Source organism: Microcebus murinus, chromosome 11, assembly GCF_040939455.1.
Source record: "Microcebus murinus isolate Inina chromosome 11, M.murinus_Inina_mat1.0, whole genome shotgun sequence".
Taxonomy (NCBI): Eukaryota; Metazoa; Chordata; class Mammalia; order Primates; family Cheirogaleidae; genus Microcebus; species Microcebus murinus.
In genome coordinates this window covers 80,782,900-80,797,392 of record NC_134114.1, presented here as the reverse complement: position 1 = coordinate 80,797,392, position 14,493 = coordinate 80,782,900, and the positions used below count along the sequence as shown (strand labels likewise).

General features: G+C 35.5%; 1 protein-coding gene across 1 annotated transcript in view; it reads left to right on the top strand.

Moving 5' to 3' along the window:
* Window positions 1-7,999, top strand: part of FBXL17 (F-box and leucine rich repeat protein 17) — a 488,282-nt gene extending 480,283 nt beyond the window's left edge. Inside the window, exon 9 of the mRNA XM_012790242.2 lies at window positions 5,145-7,999. Within this exon, the coding sequence (XP_012645696.2) occupies window positions 5,145-5,285 (141 nt within the window). The 3' untranslated portion in view covers window positions 5,286-7,999. The remainder of the gene's footprint in view (window positions 1-5,144) is intronic.
* Window positions 8,000-14,493: the final 6,494 nt, after the last annotated feature.

The following is a 14,493-nucleotide window of genomic DNA, read 5'->3' as shown; positions in this document are numbered from 1 at the left end:
CGCCAGTAGGAGCTGCTTTGGTTTCCTGTGCAAAATTATCAGGAACTCTAGAGAAGTTGTATCTGGAAAGAGGTACCTGATGATATCAGATGGAAAAGACAATAGTTCAGGGAATCGTCATGAGTATGAACTCTAAAAGATTAAAGGAGTTTGGAGTTGCCATAATATCAAGACTTTAGAGACTGCTATCACTTTAGCTGTAACAGTCTGAGGACAAGGTAAGCTTGTCTCTACAAATTTCTGGCATAGTACAATTTTGTGTTTTTTTATTTACTCAATACATATTCATTGAACAACTATATTAATTTAGCCAACAAATATTTATTGAGTATGTATCATGTTTGCTGGACATGCTCTAGGTACTAGGGCTATGACAGCATACAAAAACAAAATTCCTGTATCATGGAGCTTATGTTCTAATGGGGCAAGAATATATAAGACAGTATGTGTAGGATGGAAAACAAAGAGATGACTAAAATATGCCTTGTTGTGAAGGACTTTGCAGTCTAGGAAGAATAATGTAGTCCATTTTATTATTGTAGATATTCTAAACAGTGTTCATTTTTTTTATAGGAAAACTTTCTCCATTAAAACACAAGTGACTTTGAGTGGTTTATTCTTCAGTGTGACTTTAAAATACTCAAATGTCAAATATTTCCCCCAAAAGGAAACATGTCCTCTTATATAACATGGGTCAAAGAGGAAATAAGAATCATTTAATGTAATGTAAATGATTTCTTGAGCAAATTTTATCAGAAATTACATTTTTGAACAGAGGTATTATTGAGGAGATAACTCAGGCCTAGGCTTACACTTATCTGGAACTTTCTGAGGAAAGTATTGATAAAGTAAAGAAACTGTGATGGTCTAGATAAATTGGTTAAACTGAATCTCTGAAGGTTCTCTCCTCACCCTTCCTTAGTAGCAGCAACCATGTAATGAAACTATGGTGTGGTTTACCTTAATTAGCATAGCAATTGCTTCACATTTTCAAAAAGTGCTAATAGATGTTAACTCAAAATAGATTAAAATACCAGACAAATTGCTACTACCTTAAAAAGAGTTACAATAATTTTGAAAATGTAAATTATGGTTATGCAGTCTTTGGAGAGAACTATAAAATCCAATCTTTCTTATATTAAAAAAAATTGTGGCACATGCTTTTTTCCCCTTAAATCATAGTAATTTCTTCAAATGATACTGCAGCATATTTCTTTAGGAAGATACATTGCATTTTTCAAATCTCATGTGTAATATAGAAGTTGCCATTGGTAGTTTTCAGTGAAAGGAAAAGAAATTGAATATAGAAAACCAGGGATCATGGGGAAATTATTTTTAAAAACCTCATCTTATATTCCCTTTTTATACTACATATATTTTATGAGTTGGAAAATAGAAAGATTCTTTTCATTCTAGCAAGTGGAGTTATGCATGACAAAATGTCTGCAGCAGTGTGTATGTAGGCATGATGATTTAAAAGGATTTGGACTCTGTTGGTGTCTTACACTGAATCCTTCTCTATAGCACCACAGCACTTATGGAGTTGATACAAAGAAGAGGTGAGCATAATTTGTACTTCTGAGAAATAAATGAACATAACTTTAGTATAAAATTTGTCATACTGTATCACCAGGAGACATTATAAGTAAGAGACAGAACCTTCCCTAGTGGGAGCCTATGTATTTCCCCTGAATAACTTCTACCCACCAAAGCTCTAAAATGGAATATTTGCATTTTCCCCACTGCTTTGCTTTCTAGTATTTACAGAGTACAGTTAGCAAAAAGATTGCTTAGAAGACACATTATATCCACAGAGGATTACTGGTGCCATTTTCACACAGCTACACAAAGCCAAATTATTGTCTATTCTTACCCATAACCTATGAGAGCCAGAGAAATAACACATCATCATCTATATTCTCAACTGCAGGTGTATTTTACTTTTTGCAACAGAAATAGGTAAATTGAATTTTGGTAAATCAAAGAATATATAAAATACATTAGGGGAGCTGACAAAATAAATTAACTCTACCATGACATTCCTTACTAAAGTGAACAATTATCCCCTAATTTATATACTTCATAAATCCATATCTTCATGTATCAAGTTTACTTAAGGTGAATTATATGTCTCTTCCTGGAAAACAGTTATCACAGAGAGATATTTTCTATTTTTAAAAATTGGCCCTCCAAAACAAATTGCCTGTCAACCCTAGGTACTAAACTTTGTACAAGCCGGGGTGTAGATTAGAAAAGATGTACCATAGAAAACAGTCCATGTTTTTATGGTGGGTTTAAATGTTTTCTCTGCTCTTTTCTTTTCTCATCTATTTTTAGTTAGTAGTGAATGCCAAGTGACTTGGACTGCGATTACTTCCTTTGCAATGCAATGCAGATTTTTCGAGAATCCTCTCTGACCAACTGACTTCAGCTCTCTCTTAGTGAAACCTGCATCTTTCCAAGTTTGCTTATGGCAAGAAGGGGGGAGGTAACCTAATTATATCATGGGAAATATCGGTGAAAAGAAAGGGAGAATTTCCTGATAGTGGATATTTAAAATCTAGAGTATATTATTAAGGAAAGTTCTGGAATCTCCTCCAGAGAGCATTAAAATAAAATAGATTCTTCTTGTATATGAAGTACATTCTAAGGGTTATTTGTTGTCCTGTGTCAATTTTATTTTGACCATTACAACTAATGTTAGCAAGGTTTATTTCTGAGATAGCTTAGGAGTGGAACAATATTGATTAGGACTACAGAGAAGTGGTTGCCCTAAGACATCTCGAATTAACTCGTGCATTCAATAACCATTTATTGAGTGCCTGCTGCAGTAATAATAACTACCATTTGGGGGGCCTTTTTATGTCAGTCACAGTGCTAGGTGTATAATATTACATTTAATCCTCTTAGCAAAGAAGTATTTTTATCCTCTTTTTACTGTTGAGAAAACCACATCTTAATGAAGTGAAAGCAGGATTCAAACCTGTTTCTGTTTGGCTACAAAGTCTGTGATATGAACCACAATTGCCATGGTTCTTCTCTACTTTGTGCACAGCTCAAAGATAGCTTTAAAGATAAAACAGCAATCTCTGGTCTCCAGAGGCTTTTATTCAGGTGGTTAAAATGAGCAAGAGAAGAAATGATTGCAGTGCAGTGTGCGAATGCTCAGATAGGGGGCAGACCTTGCAGGGTGCTTGCCTTGGGAAGGGGTACCTAACCCAACATTGTGGGGAGATAGGGCTGTTTAAGGAGGGCTTCCCTGAAGGAGGAGATTTTTAAATTGAATATGAGTTGTTCACAAAATTGTTGGTCTTCTGGATTAGTAAGTTAGTTTTTGGCTTTGCCTTATTCCTGGGTTTCTATTGTTCATTTGTAGTTTGCTATTGTTTTAGCATTTACTCACTAATAACTATTCCTGGCTCATCATAGTTCTTATAGATTTTACATTGGAGCAGGAGAAATAGATATTAAACAAAGCAACTATAAACTAACTTAATAATAGAATAATAAGTACCATGAAGGAAAAGTAGGCAGTGTTGGAAGAGTGAATGATCTGGAAGTTTTATGTAATTTGGGGAAGGAGCAGCGATAGGGCAGTGATCAAGGTTCCCTGAGAAAATGAAACTGAAGCTAAGAACTCAAAAATGAATAGAAAGTTGGCATGAGAAGGGAAGGTGTGTAATAAAGAAGTGCATTGATAAGCATAAGGCCAAAAGGGACTTGAACAGCTTGATAATCTGAAATTAGGCCTAGTGGTTGGATAGTACCAAAAATATGCTAGGGGGGTAGCCAGGGCTAGATGTTACATGACTACTAAGTGTACTATTGTAAGCTGTCTGAACTCAAACAAGACTTAGAGCATACATTTAAATTAAAAAATAATTATATTGCTTAAAAATCCTCTTATGATCATCAATTCATATTCTCAAGTTTAATTTGTATATTAGTTTTTCTTTTTTATTCAAAATTATTTTATTCTTGCTTTTAAAAAATATATAATACATTAAAGTTTTATCACAAAAAGAATTAAGTGCATGGCTTGGTTGAATTTGAAACAGAAGGTGATTTAAATACAAGCTAGTCTTTAATACAGAAATGTTCTGACAAAGATTAAGTATCATCAACACAATGTTGAAATATCAACTCTCAATAATAAAAAAATTAACATATAACATAGTTTTCCATATCACTAAGAAGATACCATGATATTTCAGAAAAGTGCAGGTAACTGAATTTTATGGTCATCATATTTCTAAGCAGGCTTTCAAAGCAAACAACAGGGGTTCGATGTTATTTTTGGTTTTTCCTGGTGGTCCTGATCTTTTCCAATAATGGATATCAAGAAGGATGCTCAAAAATGTACATCACAAGTACCTACTTGCAGACTAGCTTACTCAGTATAAATGAAATATTGATGTATTTGAAAATGCCCAAGTGTTCAATAAAGATTTTAAATAAAGCTACCTAAAAGTTGTGGTTCTTAGGTTAATCATTTATTTATCTAAAGGATGAAGAAAGCTGTCTACTTCTGTGATATGAACTGCAATCAGCTTAAAAATAATTGACAAATTAATCCCTTCACAGCACAGCAATTGTAAAGGTGTTAGTTTTAATTAGGCCTGTCTGATTGCCTTGTCTAATCAAGAATCAAGGTGGTATCTTTGATGGTTAAGGTCTATTGGGGCCATCCCTGACCTGCCAGCCATGTATGTTTTAATTATTGATTCCTCACATTTCAGCCCTTTTCACAAAGGGACTTGAAGTTTGCAATACCTTAACATTTAAAGGGAAGAAAAATAAACATCTTCCCCAACACTTCTATCTAGAATCCTGCGTATCCTCTCCCTCATTCTGTAATTTTTGTCCTAAAAAGGCTGTTAGATTGATGATGAAGTCAACCGTGCGTTAGAATGCTATGTTCCTGCTTCCTTACTCCCAAGCACTAGATTTTCAACAGATATCGTTAAGATCTTGCCAAGTCACAGTCATTTATGCTTCTAAACAACATATTTGATTTCTTGGTATCATGTCTTTTAAAAAAAATCCCTAAGGGCAAATGTATTACTGGGGATCACGCCAGCGAGCACCTGCAGCCGCCTGATGTTGCTGTCCCTGGGCGTGATGGTGTTATTCTTCGTTTGCAGGTCAATGAGGTGACAGTGGAACAGCTGGTGCAGCAGTACCCCCATATCACCTTCAGCACCGTCCTGCAGGACTGCAAGAGGACCCTGGAGAGAGCCTATCAGATGGGCTGGACCCCCAACATGTCTGCCGCCTCCTCCTAACACTCCAGCCTGTGCTTAGGTCCGCGTGGGTCGTGCAGCAGGATGGAGGGCAATTGTAGATTTGAGGTGGGCAATCTCCTGGAAAGAATTTAACTGTCACCTGTCTGCCTGTGTACCAGAGTGTGTATATTCGTGTCTTGTTTGCATACTATATACCATAAGTGCAGTTGTCATTTTTTCCCAGGTGAGCTGGCTTTTTTCCTTAAAAATGAAAGATGATGAAAGCCAGAAACCATTTAGTTTTTAAGTTCAAAGGCTTATTTCTCTTGAGGAAAAAAGAAACAAACTTTTTTAATATAGAGTTGAAAAATTGGATGTATTATTTTGAGCTTGCGATGGCTGCCGCTTAGAGATGTCCAAAAAAGAAGGCCCTCTTTTTTTCATGGGATAGAATCGTGCACTTCTATAGGTGATGACACTAATTAGAATGCCGGAAGTCAGTAGTTTCCAAAATTCCAAGCACACACACACGTGAAGGCACTCACACTCTCTCTCTCGTACTGCACACGTGTGTGCGCCCATACACCACGGCAGGTTCTTTCTAGATCATTTCCTGACAGAAGGGCCTTCCTCCAGGCCACTGAGGGAGCATGTCGTCCACTGTGGTTCTGCCTAACTCAAGAGCATGCATGGGTGGCCAGCTTGCTGTCAGGTGAGTAACCTAGGGACGAGAGAGAATAAAGCCTGTTGTAAATTTTTCATAGGGAGGCAACAATCTGAACTCCCCTAGCCAGCTCACAAAAGTTAATTATTCATTATTCTACAAATGCATTCTGTTGAGTACTAAATATTTTAGTTGGTTTTACGTTAACATTGTGTTAGCTTTTATTTCGTGGATAGTAACTGGTCAGGATATATTTTAAATATTTGGAGCTAATCTAAGCATTGAAGCCACCAATGTAATTAATGGTGTGCAGTTATTTAAAAAAAAATACTACAGATCATTTCATTATTTTGGTAATTTTGGTAATTATGAAAGTATATGTCTGAGATTTTGGGGGTTGTCACATTAATAGAAGATTAATAAGTGATATATATAAGTAGACAATCTACTGAATTTTTTTTCTTTTGCTTCGCTTTGGGTTTATGAACAGGTTTTTTGGATATATGCATGTTACCATTTTTTGAATAGTTCTTATGCTACTGCAAAGATCTATATATGAGTTTAAGAAGGAAAAGTTAGAAAATCTGTTCATTAAGATACTGTTTACACTTGTCAGAAATAAGCATTTCTTTGTTTAATTAAAGATTGCCAGCTTTCAGTTAAGAAAATACCCGTCAGTAAATGAATATATGTTTTGATTTAACACATCTTTATAATTAATTCATACTAGGGACTCAGGCTCAAATAACCTTACCTGTGTCTAGATTTATAATCAAGACAGCACGGAGCCTTTTTAAGCTAAAGAGTGATTATCTTTCACAGTAGAACTAGAAACAAAGCCCAACTTGTGAATTTGCTATTTATTCTTCCTTGAGTGGGCATAATTGTTGTGTGGTCTTTAACAGATATATTGAGGTTTGGATTTCATTTTCTATAAGTCCCAATATTGCTAAAGTGATACTAGCTGTAAGAAACAAAAGATAGCTTTACATTTGAATGCCATTCACTTATTTATAATGATTCCTTTTTTGTAAACAGCTGTTTCCTTTGATTACGTCAACATGTTTCTGATGTGGCATTTTTTGTTTTTAATCCCAATCAGTTAGGAAAATCTAGTCAACATCACCAAGAATATTTTTCCCGTAACTAAATGGTTTCTAATTTAATTTGAAGGGAATAAAATTTGTGTAAGAAAAAAGTGTTTAACATTAATAAACTATATTTCTTCTTACACAATGAACTGTATCGTTTTCATATCCATTTCCCCACCACTAAAAGAATCTTATTTCACAATATTTTAACTGATTTTTAATCCAAAACTAATTTATAAGACAGTATGTATAGTAATAGTAGCTTGAGGTGAATATGCAAAAGTTTAATTTTTATATATGTCATACTATATTTTAAATAGTAGAAAAAGACAAAAGAAGGGAGAGCCATCTATGATATAGATGGTATCATTTCAGTTCAAAGTTGTAATAATCTCTGGAGTGTTAACGGTTTGGTTGTCAAATGGTTTCAGAGTGTATAATTGATTTTTTTTAAATGTTGCATTGTTTGACTCTGAAGTACAGCACTATAACATGCTTTTAGCTTGGGGGGGTGGGAGGGTAGGGACTTGCACTTATTCTCTAAAATGTTGACTAATCCAGAAAGCCTGATGCAAACATAACCTGGAAAACTGCTTTGGTACATTTGTAGAAACCTGTAGAAATATCATATCCAGCCTCAAAGCATTAATCTCAAAAAACAGCCAGAAAAAGCATCACCTTGAGTGATCCTGTGGTGGTTGTTGAATGTGTTCTCATTAGATGCTTTGAAATGAGGCTTAAAATAATTTTTCTGGGCAATATAGAGTTTCTTTTTTTTTTTGCTTAGAATGTCATAAATACATGTGAACACGTTTAATGCAGGGCTTTTTATCCTCTCCAAAATGTCAACAGTATTTTCAGAATAAAAACTATGAAATATATTGCTGTAGTGGAAAATTCTGGTCCTTTGTCATTAATGTCTTTTTGAGTGGATAAAGAAAATTCACCCGGTTTGTAGTTTCTATATTTACGTGAATCTTTGACCTTGCAATGGGTTGCAATAAAAGAGAAACAAAACACTTGTCTTTTGTTTTATTTTAGAAACAATAAATGTCCTCCTTGATGCTAGTCGGGAATGAAGCATGCAGTGTTCTGTGTCCTTGTGTGTTTCACTACAAACCTATGTAGGTGTGACTAACCCAGAATAATAAACGAGCCTGGGGTTACAAGCTTCTATTTTGGTTGGTGATTACTGAGATAAGATTAAAACTTCAAGAGTTTAAACAAGTGAGTTGTTTAAAATCCCATTCCCTAAGTAGTCACTCATTTACATAGCCATTTATTTAATTTCTCAAAAGTAAATAATAAAACATTTATTGAGTAACAAATATGTGCCAGGCACTGAGGATTTAAAGATAAATGAAACTCATTCCATTCTCAAGTTGCTCATAGACTAACAGGAAGACATTCCAGAAACACACAGTGACAGTGGAGTACAATAGATGTGACAATGGGCATAATTATAAGAGTGCACAGAAGATAGAGTAGCAGCTTTGAGAAAGGGGAACCTCACAGAGGAGCTTTTAATGAGAGGTTAAGGAGTAGTAGGAATTTGCCAAACTTTTTGTGGGGAAGGAATGAAGGAGAACCTGGAAAATGGAAAAATATGTGCAAAAGCATGAAGAGATGAGACAGCATTGTAAGTTTAGGGCCCTTGAAGTAACTAAATTATAGGAGGGGAAGTTACATAGGGTCGTAGGTGGTAAAGTTTCTAGGAAAAGTACAAAAGTTAATCATAAACTTCTTATGGCCTACTGAAGAGATTAGACTTTGTAGGAAAGGTCAGATCTGCTAGAAAAGTCTGGTCCTAAATTCTTTCAACGGGTAGAAATTTAAGTGCAGGACTTCCATTTCTAGTAAATATCGTAGAAGAAGATCCTGAAAGGTTTTCTGCTATGTAACATCTAAAAATGTTTTTTAAAATATTTTTTAAACCTGTTCTAAATGGCTGGATGTGCCTTCAAGAAAGCAAAACAAAGCTTTCTTGGCCAGGGACAGAGTGGGAACAGCAGTCTAGAACAAAGGTCAGCAAAGTATGGCCCCTGGGCCAAACATGACCAATGCATGTTTTTGTAAGTAATATTTTATCAGGACAGAGTCACACCCATTTTTTTATGTATTCTCTATGGCTGCTTTCATGCTACAGCACCAGATATGAGTGACTGCTACAAAGGCCATGTGGTCTACACAGTCAAAAATACTTACAATCTGGCCCATCAGAGAGAAAATTTGCCAACCAAGCTGGTCTAGAGGAGTGGTTCTCAAAGTGTGGTCCGCAGACCAACCAATCATATCGGCATCAACTAGAAACTTAGTAATACAAATTCTTGGGCCCCACCCCTGACTTACTAAATCAGAAAATACTGCCCAGTACCCTGTGTTTCAGCACATCCTTTAGGTGACTCTGATGCATATGGTAAACTTTTATCTCTAGAGAGGCAAGCCCAGAAACAACAGAATATGGGAGACCATCTTGATCACCAAAACCTAGAGAATGTATAGAAAATTTTAGGCCAGTCAGTAACTGGGAGTCACATCAGAATCCACTATGAAACCTGGATCCCTGAAAGGCTATCCCCTTTTAAAAACAGTAAACTAAAATAATACAAAAAATTGAAAAGGTAAGCTAGTAAGGAAAATAACCATTCTCAGCCTTGGCTATTCATGGATATTTTTTAAAGGCTCCCCTGCAAATCAACAGTCAGTGGCTAACATTCACATGGGTTTAGTAACTGAATCTATAATATTTGCATATGTTGTGTTGCTGATAATTGTATTTTTAAGAGGCTATGTCAGTAATGCTCAGTGCCTGACAAAAGCAAACAAAAATCATCCGTGGAGAAAGGTACCCTTAATCCAGGCCTCAAAATAAACCCCACAGATAGAATGCCAGCAAATATAAACTCACAACTTAAAATCACAGAGAACAAAAAGCAGATAACCCAGCATTAGTAGTGTAAGTCAACATAAACAGCAAATAACATACCTACATCCTCAAAGACTTCAATATTAAATTTTCAGGTACTACAAAGTAAGTACTTTATATAAAGAAAGTTGCTTGATATTTAATATATATAAGAAAAAAGAAACTACCAAAAATGGGCACATATGTTAGAAAAACTAAATAGAGATTTTATAAATGAAAAGTATAATAATCAAAAATTAAAATGGAAGGCTGGAGTAGCAAAATAGATACAGCTAGAAGGAGAACTCCATAAACTGAAAGATAAGACATGAATAAAGTAAAAAAAGAATTGAGGAAAAAAGCAGCCTTTTTTTTTCTGAATAGATAATTTCTGTATGGAAGACTGAGGTTAAGATATATGGGGTATAGTGTAACACTTTCCAAGGTCTATCTAGCAGAAGAAAAAAATAGAATAGGGGAAAGGCAATGTTAAAGAGATAATGGAGTTTCCATTGGTTTGTGAAGAAGAATGCAGAAAGCGGTTTTGGAGGAGAATACCAGAAGCTCAGTTTTAGATGAGTTAATTTTGAGATAGCATTAGACATCCAAGTGAGTATGTTGAATATGCAGATGGATATATGAGGTATATAGGGAGGGATATAGGTGGTATACATGTGGCATTTAAAGCCATGAGCCAGTCTGTCTGAAATCATCACTCTTGATCATCATCCCCTAGTTTGGTCTAAGGATTGTGCCTTTGGACACTCCAAAATTTGGAAATCAGGGAGATGAAGAAAATCCATCAAAGAAAACTGAGCATGAATAACCTGAGAACTAGGAGGAAAACCAGGAGTGTATGCTATCTTAAAATAAAGTAAAAAGCCTTTCAAGGAGGAGAGAGTAATCAATCATGCTATATGCTGCTGCTAAGTAAAGCGAGGGCTAAGAATCGATCATTGGAGTTAGCAACGTGGAGATCATTGGCATCCTTGATGAGAACAATTTTAATAATGTGGTAAGGGCAAAAACCTTACTGTAGTGGGTCCAAATTCTATGAGGCATGTCTAACCTTAATATCAAAGCCACATAATACTAGTATGAGAAATGAAATTTATAAGCCAATCTCACTCATGGGCATAATGCAACTATTAGCAATCAAAATGGCCAAGTTAGGTTTAGCACATTGTCTTAGTCTGTTCTGCTGCTGTAACAAAATACCACAGAATGGGTAATCTGTAAACAAAAGAAATTTATTTCTCTTACTTATAGAGGCTGGGAAATCCAAGATCAAGGCACTGACAGTGCCTGATGAGAGCCTGGGCATTGCTTCGATGATGGCACCTTGACTGCTGTGTCCTCACGTGGCACAAGGCAGAAGGGCAAAAAGTGGTCTCTAGCTCTTTCATCCCAAAGGGTGGAGCCCTCATGTCCTGGTCACCTCCTGAAGGCCCTACCACTTAATACTGTTGCTTTGGGGACTAAGTTTCAACAGGAATTTTGGAAAGCACACAACATTCAAATCATAGCACACATTAATAGATTAAAGGGGGGAAAATGTATGTATGACTTTTATCAGTAGAGATAATAAAAATGTGCAAGACAATTTAATATGCATTCATGATAAAGAGTCTTAGCAGGCCGGGCGCTGTGGCTCACGCCTGTAATCCTAGCTCTTGGGAGGCCGAGGCGGGCGGATTGCTCAAGGTCAGGAGTTCAAAACCAGCCTGAGCAAGAGCGAGACCCCGTCTCTACTATAAAAAATAGAAATAAATTAATTGGCCAACTGATATATATATAAAAAAAATTAGCCGGGCATGGTGGCGCATGCCTGTAGTCCCAGCTACTCGGGAGGCTGAGGCAGAAGGATCACTCGAGCCCAGGAGTTTGAGGTTGCTGTGAGCGAGGCTGACGCCACGGCACTCACTCTAGCCTGGGCAACAAAGCGAGACTCTGTCTCAAAAAAAAAAAAAAAAAAAAAAAAAAGAGTCTTAGCAAACTAAACTTAGAAAAGAACATCCTTAACCTGACAGAGGTACCCTTACCAAAAACCTAGAACAGACATCACTCCACACTGAAACATAAAAATCATTCTCTCTTGACCCCAGACAAGAATGTTTACTATTATTACTACTTCTATTTACTATTATTACTACTTCTATTTTATGGTGATTAGAAAGTTTAGCCAGCAAAAAAAAAAAGAAAAGATTTTTTTTAAACAAAAAGGTAAAGACCAGAATGGAAGAAACAAACTTTGAATGATGTACAGCTGACAGAACTATAGACATACTAGACATAGATATAGACAACCAATAACCCAAAGCAATCTGCAAATGAAAATCAATAAAAAAGTTTAAAAGTTAGTTGGATATAATGTTAAAATATAATACTCACTTATAGTTCCATACACCAATAATAAAGTAGAAAAATGTAATTTCAAATAATATTTTTTACAAAAGAAAAAAATACACAAAGTAGTGTTACTTTTAATGATAAATTACAAAACAATACTGAAAGGCAAAAAAAAACTATAGAGCACTAATGTGTTCATGGAAGACTTAATATTCTAAAGACGTCTTGTTTGAAGACAATTCTCCATTGATCTCTTGCACTTCTGCACATCTTGCAAGCAGAAGTACCTGCTGCCTTTGCTCTGGATTATCTTTTCAAGGATGTTTTTATGGTAAATAGTCTTAGAAGACAGACAGTGTCTCCCTCTAGAGCAAAGGGCAGACATGCTTACTGTCCACTGTATTCATGTTTCCTAAGTTCAATGTTCCTCTCCTCCAACACAACCCATTACATATATGGGTTGTCACCCAACCTCTTCAAATCTTCCTGTGGGAATGGAGGCTTCAGAATCTGCACAAAAAGAGGCTGATTTCCTGGCTACTGCCATGGTTGTAGGTAATAAAGTCTTGCCTTGGACCCAGGAGTCTCGTGTCTTCTGCCAGCATCCCTGAAACTGCCAGGCTGATGTGTGAGTTTGCAAGTAGAGTAAAATCTCAAACCCCTCCAGGTCTTAACATGGCAATTCTCCCCTAACCCATCTATTTATATCATGTAATTCTAAAAAAAAAAAAATCTTAATAATGTTATTTTTACAGTCAAATTTAGCAGGCTTATTCTTAAATTCATACAGAGGAACAAAAGGTAAGGAATAGTCAAATCATGCTTGAGGAACAAGGAGGTAGGATTTTCCCAATCAGATAATAAGACATTATAAAACTATAATAACTTGTAGTAATTAAAACAACCTGACAAGGGCTTGAGGGTAGATAAATAAGCCATTGAAGCAAATTAAATGCCCCTAACACATACCTAGACAGTGTATTACAGAGGTCACAGTGCAAGTTAGCAAGGAAAGGATGGAGTACTATAAAAATGGCACTGTTTAAATTGGTTATCCCTAGTAAAAAAATTGAACTTGGATCTCTACATTTTACCATACACAATAATTAATAACAGATTAACTAAAAACAAATAGAAAAGGCAAAATTTTTAAGATTCATAGAAGGAAATGTAGGATAATATCATTATGACATTATGAAATTAATCTTTATGATCTCAGGGTTGCAAACAAAAGACAAAAAAGGTGCTAACCATTAAGGCAAAGACTGACAAATTTATCCATATTAAAATAAAGGACTTCTCTTCAAATGTCACCTTGAAGAGAATGAAAAGGCAAATCACAAACTAAAGGAAAATATATGTAACACAGAAAACCAACAAAGGATCCATATCCAGAACATATAAAGATCTTCAATGAATCCATTAAACAACTTCCTCTCCATAGAAAATCCAATAGAAAAATGGACAAAAGACATAAATGGACATTTCCCTAAAGAGGAAATGCAAATGGCAAATAATCACAGGAAAAATACTCAAATTCATTTGTGTTTAGATAAATGCAAGTTAAAAAATACAAAGTTCATGCCCCATAGATTTACAAAAAGTAAAGGTCTTATATGATTACGTTTTGGCAAAGATAATAGACCAATGAGAACACTTAGACACTGCTGAAGGAAGTGGAAAAAGTTTGGCATTATCTTATAAAGGCAAATACAAACACACACAGCAATTCCCTTCATTGTTATATACCTCAGAGAAACACACAGGTGAGCCAGGACACATGTACCAAAATATGTATAATAGCATTGTTTGTAAGAGCAAAACCAGAAGTTTTAAGGATATTTCATTCAATGAAACAGAGTAGTAAAAATTAATGAGTTACAGCTGCATATCTCAATATGCATGAATCTTAGAGACACTTGAATGAAAAAAGCAAGGCCTAAAAGAATTCGTAAAGGCATAACACCATTTTGTGAAGTTCAAAAACAAGCAAAATTAAATAATCTGTTATTTAGGAACACAAATGAATTTAGAACAAAGGGAAAAAGGAAAAGGGAACAATTGCAAAATTTCGGAGTAGTTGTTACCTGTGGTAGGGCAGACAGTGGGCTGGGATTGTAGGGATTGTAAAACCACACGAAGGGCTTCAACCAAATCTGGAAGTTCTATCAAAATTTTCTTAAGTCAAAGGGTGGCCTCACTAGTATTTGCTTTGTTAATATAAAAGCTACATGTATGTTAATCTATGTAACACTACAT